This window comes from Mesoplodon mirus (assembly GCF_964341445.2).
Source record: "Mesoplodon mirus genome assembly, chromosome: 19".
NCBI classification, from domain to species: domain Eukaryota; kingdom Metazoa; phylum Chordata; class Mammalia; order Artiodactyla; family Ziphiidae; genus Mesoplodon; species Mesoplodon mirus.
The window spans coordinates 62,251,133-62,257,844 of NC_138995.1; the positions used below are offsets into that span (position 1 = coordinate 62,251,133).

The 6,712-nt window shown below is 55.1% G+C and overlaps 1 protein-coding gene across 1 annotated transcript; it reads right to left on the reverse strand.

Moving 5' to 3' along the window:
- Window positions 1-28: 28 nt before the first annotated feature.
- Window positions 29-6,712, reverse strand: TMEM150B (transmembrane protein 150B). Its single transcript, XM_082607842.1, has 6 exons — window positions 6,616-6,712; window positions 6,241-6,300; window positions 6,077-6,144; window positions 5,753-5,880; window positions 3,068-3,251; window positions 29-603 (listed from the first exon to the last, which is right to left on the reverse strand). The coding sequence occupies exons 1-6, from the start codon at window positions 6,681-6,683 to the stop codon at window positions 404-406; spliced, it is 708 nt and encodes a 235-aa protein (XP_082463968.1). The 5' UTR covers window positions 6,684-6,712; the 3' UTR covers window positions 29-403.

The window sequence follows — 6,712 nt, forward strand, 5'->3', positions numbered from 1 at the left end:
TTTTATTTATTGATCAATCTCTCTGCGGGGTGGGGTGGGGGAGGGATGGGGTCTGGTTGGGGTGGCTTAGCAGATCCGGACAGACAGGGCCATCTGTCCTTGTGTCCCCAACTCCCCCTTCCTGGGCCCCCCTCCCCTGGTCTTCTCCCTTCCCCCACAACCTTCTGTACGGATTTGCTCTCCGGAAGGAATTCTGATTTCGCGTGATCCTGCCTGCGTCCGTGTCTCTGATTCCGCCAGCGGCAAAAAAAAAAAAAAAAAAATTAATAATAATAATAATAAATATCCTTGATCAGGGATGGCTGGCTGGCCTTGGCCTCTCGCTTCCTGGGTGGCCCTGGTTGCAGGGGCGGAACCAGATGGCAGGGACAGGAGGTGTGAAGATGCTACGCTGACCAGGTGTTCAGAGCTGGACCTTCAGGGAGATGGGGGAGGCCGGCGGGGGGCTCAGGCTGCCAGGGCCCGGCTGGAGACACAGGGTGCAGCCGTCCAGGCCAGAGAAGTCCACTGCAAAGAGGCCAAAGAGGATGAACAGCAGCATGGCGGCGACCCATTCACAGGCGGCAGAGGCTGAGCGCAGTGACCAGGTGTGGAGGACGACCACTGTACACCAGAGTCAAGGGCACAGCGCCACGGGGAGGATCCGCAAGCCCGGCTAGGTTGCTGAGTGACCTTGGGCAGGCTGAGACCATCCATCTCTGGGTACCCTCTCGTGACATGTCCGCCCTGCCCTGGCTGGAAGGGCCCCTCTGGCTGGACACCCTCCTTGGCAACGCCCAGACACTCTCAAATGGACGCCCTCCAGTTCCCGCCTCTGTCTCAAGCTGTTTTCTAAATGTTTGCCCTTGCATATTTCTCCAGTTTGCACTGCATTCCCAATATCCCAGAACAAGGCTCCTATCTTCCTGTCGGCCTTCCCTGACCCCATGAAGGCTCTGCCATCTCCCCACTTGCCAGGGCCAACCAGCCGCCATTGCTTCTACCTCCAAAAATGCAGGACTTCCTAAAGATGCCTCCACCCTACCCGCCAGCCTCAGGCTGTGCTTGCAACTTTCTCCCCCGACCCAGGGCCCACAGACCCCTCCTGCTTACTCCCAAACAGAATCCCCCTTTCTCCCTAAAAGGTCTTCCTCTTTCTGGGTGCCCCAACCTCCGTAACCACACCGTCCACTCCTGCCCCCTAGCAGACCCTTGGGAATCGCCTTCGTCCCCTCCCTCTTCATCCCCATGGCCAGCTGGACACCCCAAGTCTTGTCCTCTCTTTCTGGCCTGGCCTCTCTACTGGTTGGTCCTGTCCCTCCTCCAGCTCCACAGTCCCAGCTCTTTAAAACTCTTTTGTAACCACTGGTCAACACATACTCTGAGCTCCCACCTTGCAGAGATGCCTCTTGTTTTCTGGGAGCACCCCCCTCACTGGAGCACTCCTCCTCCTCACCCCCCCCCCAGATCAGATTAGACATCATTTCATTCATTCAAGGATTTCTAGACAGTGAATAAGGCCAACACCATCCCCAAGCCCCACCGATCCTAGAACAAAGAAGTGCTTACCCCAGAACTGACTTTGTAACTCCCCCACTCACAAGCTTTCTGTGGCTCCCTATTGCACTTGTACAGAAGCACAAGCCTGTAATCCCTCACTTTAGCACTGGAGATGCTCATCTCTGGCCTTGCCAGCAGCCTCATCTCCTCCCCTGGGTTGGTTTTCCCACCCTCCGCGTGTACCCGCGGTGTCCCTCCCTCCCTCACCCAACCCAGGCCAAAAGCAGCTGGTTCTGCAAGACCAGCTCAAATGCCAGGTCTCAGACCTCTCTTTGCAGCCTTCCAGGCCTTACGACACTCAGCTGACCACTTTATGGTCCTGTCCCCCACTTCCCGCATCCAAGGGATATCAGAGCCCCACAGAATGAGAACCCTGCGGCCAAACTGATCAGCACAGGCCGGATTTTGAAAGGGGCTGCCTAGACCTCATCGTTAACCGCACCTGCTGCTGCACAGGACAGATGCTGGTTCTGCAGCTGCAGAACGCTGAGCTCCGGAGCCAGCCCTTCCTATCCATTTCACTGGATTCAATTTGCTGCTCTGGGAAACGATCACCACTTCCATTTTGCTGGGAAAAGGGATCCAATTTTCCAAAGGGATCCTCTGAATGCAGCCGGCCCAGGGTCTCAGCTGGGTTCCCTCCAGCCTCTTCTGGATGCCAGCGACTTCTGGCCTCCCCTTCCATCACCCTCACAGGGGGCCAGCAGTCCCCAAGGCTTAGCATGCAGCCCCTCCTCTCTCTCAGAGCACTCTGCTTCTCAGTAATCATCATTATTCTGACAAAAGCAACTCCATTCTACAGATAGGGAATCTGAGGCTCAGAGAGTGGTTTGGCTCACCCGGAGGTGTGCTGAGCTACTGGGTTCTGGGGTGACTCAGAAGTGGGCTGGAGTCAAGGCTCCACCCACAGGCATGCTGGTAAATGTGTAACAACTGGCTCTGATTTGTAGCATTTGTCAGTTTCTTGGCCGTTTCAAGCTATTACTGACATGACATCACTGCACATGGAGCTGGGAAAAGATACACACAGACAGCTCAGGAGACCCTGTACCAGCTGCCTCCAGCCTACCACCAGCTCTACCATTGAACTTCGTGACGGTTCTCGGCCATCTGAAGCTCCGTCTCCGGTCTTAGCACGATGCCCAGCACAGAGCAGTAGCCCAAACGGACTGCTGTCCGGTTTATCGATCTCCCAACGTGTATTGGTTACTCACTATGTGCCAAGCACCATTCTAAGCACCTCACGTGTCATCTCCTGCATTCCTCACATTCCTTATTATTATCCACATTTGATAGATGAGAAAACTGAGGCACTGAGCAGTTAAGAAACCAGAGGAGTTGCCCCCTGCTCCCCCAACTACTATGTGGAGGCAGCGTGACCCCAGAGCCGGGACTCGGTGACAACACCACTATAATCCTGCACGGAGACTGAGGCTGAGAAAGGAAGGGGCACCCTCAATAGCACACAGCAGACCCACCCCAATGAAGACGTACCCCCAACACCTGTCCCCGGCCCCAGGAAGGATACTGGCCACCGTTAGGATGGTGCAAATGCTGCAGAGGACCAGACGGAGCGGCCCGATCCAGGGAGCCCCAGGCTGGGGCAGGCTCTTCACCCTCCAGAAGAGAAGGAGCTGCAGCCAGAAGTAGAATATTCCCACAAAGAAGGCGAAGAAAGCCCCCGTCAGGTGCGTGGCCCGCTGGTTCTTTTCCTGGGAGAGGAAGGGAGCAGCGTTGAGGGGCAGAACTGTGGGAGGGAGAGGGCCACGATGCCATGCGGGGAGGCACCAGGACCAACTCCATGGACCGTGCTTGAAAACTGCCATACCGGGCGAATGGCTGATTGATTAGGTGCATTGGCTATTGTCAGCTCCATGAGGCCAGGCATTTATTTAAACCTGCTGTTCGCTGCTGGGGCCTCCATCCCTAAAACAGGGCCTGGCACATAGTATAGCCTGGTAATTTTTTTTTAAATTTATTTATTTAATTTATTTATTTTTGGCTGCATTGGGTTTTCGTTGCTGCGCACGGGCTTTCTCTAGTTGCAGCGAGCAGGGGCTACTCTTCACTGTGGCACGCGGGCTTCTCATTGCGGTGGCTTCTCTTGTTGCGGAGCACAGGCTCTAGGCGCGCGGGCTTCAGTAGTTGTGGCATGCGGGCTCAGTAGTTGTGGCTCGCGAGCTCTAGAGCGCAGGCTCGGGTTGTGGCGCACGGGCTTAGTTGCTCCGCTACACGTCGGATCTTCCCGGACCAGGGCTTGAACCTGTGTCCCCTGCATTGGCAGGCGGATTCTTAACCACTGCGCCACCAGGAAAGCCCAAGCCTCGTAAAATATTAGTGGAATAAATCCTTCATTCTCAACCTGGGTGGAAGAGAGCAGATTGTTGCCACCAAGGGGGTAAAAATTGGTTCTTAATATATTAAATTGGTTCTTAATGTATTAAATATTACAATGGTTTCTGGCTTACAGATATAGTATGTATTATATTAAAATGTTTTCATATTAAAAGCTCCATGGCGGGGGTCGGGTGGGATGGGGGGAACTTCCCTGGTGGTGCAGTGGATAAGACTCTGCGCTCCCAATGCAAAGGGCCTGGGTTCAGTTCCTGGTCAGGGAACTAGAACCCACATGCATGCTGCAACTAAGAGTTTGCATGCCACAGCTAAGGAGCCGGCAAGCCGCGACTAAGGAGGCCACAGGCCACAACTAAGGAGCCCGCGTGCTGCAACTAAGGAGTCTCCCTGCCGCAACTAAGACCCCACGCAACCAAATAAATAAATAAATATTAGGAAAAAAATAAAAACTTCATGGAGGGAAAGGATGATTAGGAGAAAATGTTTAAAAAAGTCTTCTGGGGACTTCCCTGGCAGTCCATTGGTGAGGACTCCAGGCTTCCACTGCACGGGGCTCGGGTTGGATCCCTGATCGGGAACTAAGATCCCACATGAGGCAGGGAGCAGCCAAAAAAAAAAAAAAGCTTCTGCGGGGGGGGGGGGGATATAATAATTAAAGGTAAACAAAGGTTAATGAACACAGGAATACATGATAAGTGAATGATTTGCTATGCAAATGTCATGGGGAATTTTTGTTAAGTTGGAGGCAGCCTCTTGTCTAAACACCCTGCGGCTTCCACAGCCTTTTGGCGGGAGAGGTTTGGAATCAGAGATATCATACTGGAAAACAAATAGATAAAAAATAAAATGAAAAAATAAATCAATAAGATTTCTCCTATTACTAATCCATTTATTTATTCTACAAATATATACTGAGCTTTGTGGCTAAGAATGTAGGCTTCTAGAGTCTACGAATCTGGGTTCATCTCTGACCACCACGAACCGGCTGATAAAGAAATATCTCCGTGGGACTTGACCAAGAAGGACCTCCCTGGAGTTCTTGTGGAGATGGGTTAAAATTACCCTGCACAACGTATAAAGCTAGTGCCTTCTACAGAGAGAACACTCCATCGATATGGCAAACATTGAGAATAAGTGGGGAGGGCTTCCCTGGTGGCATAGTGGTTAAGAATCCGCCTGCCAACGCAGGAGACACGGGTTCGAGCCCTGGTCCGGGAAGATCCCACATGCCGCGGAGCAACCAAGCCCGTGCGCCACATCTACTGAGCCTGCGCTCTAGAGCCCGTGCTCCGCAACAAGAGAAGCCACCTCAATGAGAGGCCCGCGCACTGCAACGAAGAGTGGCCCCCACTCTCTGCAACTAGAGAAAGCCCGTGTACAGCAGTGAAGACCCAGTGCAGCCAAAAATAAAATAAATAAATAAAAAGAATGTGGGGAATTCCCCCGCGGTCCAGTAATTAGGACTCCACGCTTTCACTCCCCAGGGCCCCGGTTCGATCCCTAGTCGGGGAAATAGGATCCAGCCAAGCAGCGCGGTGCGGGGGTGGGCGGTGGGCGGTGGGCGGTGGGCGGGGGGGAGTGACCTGAGAAATTTTATCATTAAATGGGGCTATGGCAGTGAATTACCCCAAACTCCTAGGGGTTAACGGAATGATTACAAAGAGCCTCCCACGCGGCCTCTATCCAGAGACCAGAACGCCCTCCCTCCACGGCCCGAGAGCCACAAGAGAAATACAAGTCCCAGGAGGCCGTGCGGGGACCAGCCCCGCCAAACCAGAAGCCTGCGCCCCGGGGGTGCTGGGAGTTGTAGTCCCAGACTCGGGCGGGCAAGAACCTGGGCTGGCCTGCTGCGTCTCACCTGAAAATTGCCCACTATGGAGGTGCCCAAGGCGCAGAGGAGCCCCGTCCACAGGATCAGCTGGTTAGGCCACTTTCCGACCCCCCAGTCCCGAAGCTGGTGGTAACGGAGAATGCAGGTCCAGGCGGCTGGGAGGAGAGGGAAGTGGGCGGGAGGCCTGAGCCCCAGACTCCTGCGTAGGGGGTGGGGGTGGCGGGTGGAAAAGACTGTGGGTCCTGGAGTGAGTGCCCAACTCCTGGATTTGGGGGACGAGGAGGCTGGGTGCCGGGGCCCTCTTGGTTGGGTGGGGCTAGCACCGAACGAAGTGTGCGCGGGAGTATTTACCCAAAGCAGCTCCCAAGTTGAGCACCTGGCTGAAGATGCAGCTCTGAGGGGGGCTATTTCCACATCGACTGGGGGAGATAAAGGGTCATCCTGTAGCTCCTCAGAACCAGGATCTCCTTCTTTCCTCCCTCCGGAGTCCCCCCCACCCCAAGCACCATAACTACCTGATATAGGGGAAGCCTTCCGTGAGGTTCACAGCCTTGTTGGCCACAGCAAGCGAAAAACTGAAGTCGAGGAGACATCAAAGAGAGTAGAGGGAGTTCGACAAAACTTTTCTTTCTGTTACGCGCAGAAACCGGACTTCTAGCTCCCCCTCCCTCAGACCCAGGGGTCCAGGCCCCCAGCCCCTCACCCCTCAGACCCAGGGGTCCAGGCCCCCAGCCCCTCCCCCCTCAGACCCAGGGGTCCGGGTCCCCAGCCCCTCCCCCCTCAGACCCAGGGGTCCAGGTCCCCAGCCCCTCCCCTCTCAGACCCAGGAGTCCAGGCCCCCAGCCCCTCCTCCCTCAGACCCAGGGGTCCATCCTGCCTCTAACACTCACACGGTCCAGATGCCAGCAGTAGCCCAGAATGCCAGGAAGGCAGGCAGCAGGGACAGGTATCCCCACATGCCGGGGTCTGCAGGGAAAGAGAGGGGCA

Coding starts and splice junctions, on each gene's coding strand:
- TMEM150B (XM_082607842.1), bottom strand. CDS start 6,683: ATGTGGGGATACCTGTCCCTGCTGCCTGCCTTCCTGGCATTCTGGGCT. Junction 6,145..6,240: donor GAAGGCTTCCCCTATATCAG/GTAGTTATGGTG, acceptor TATCTCCCCCAG/TCGATGTGGAAATAGCCCCC. Junction 5,881..6,076: donor CAACTTGGGAGCTGCTTTGG/GTAAATACTCCC, acceptor CTCTCCTCCCAG/CCGCCTGGACCTGCATTCTC.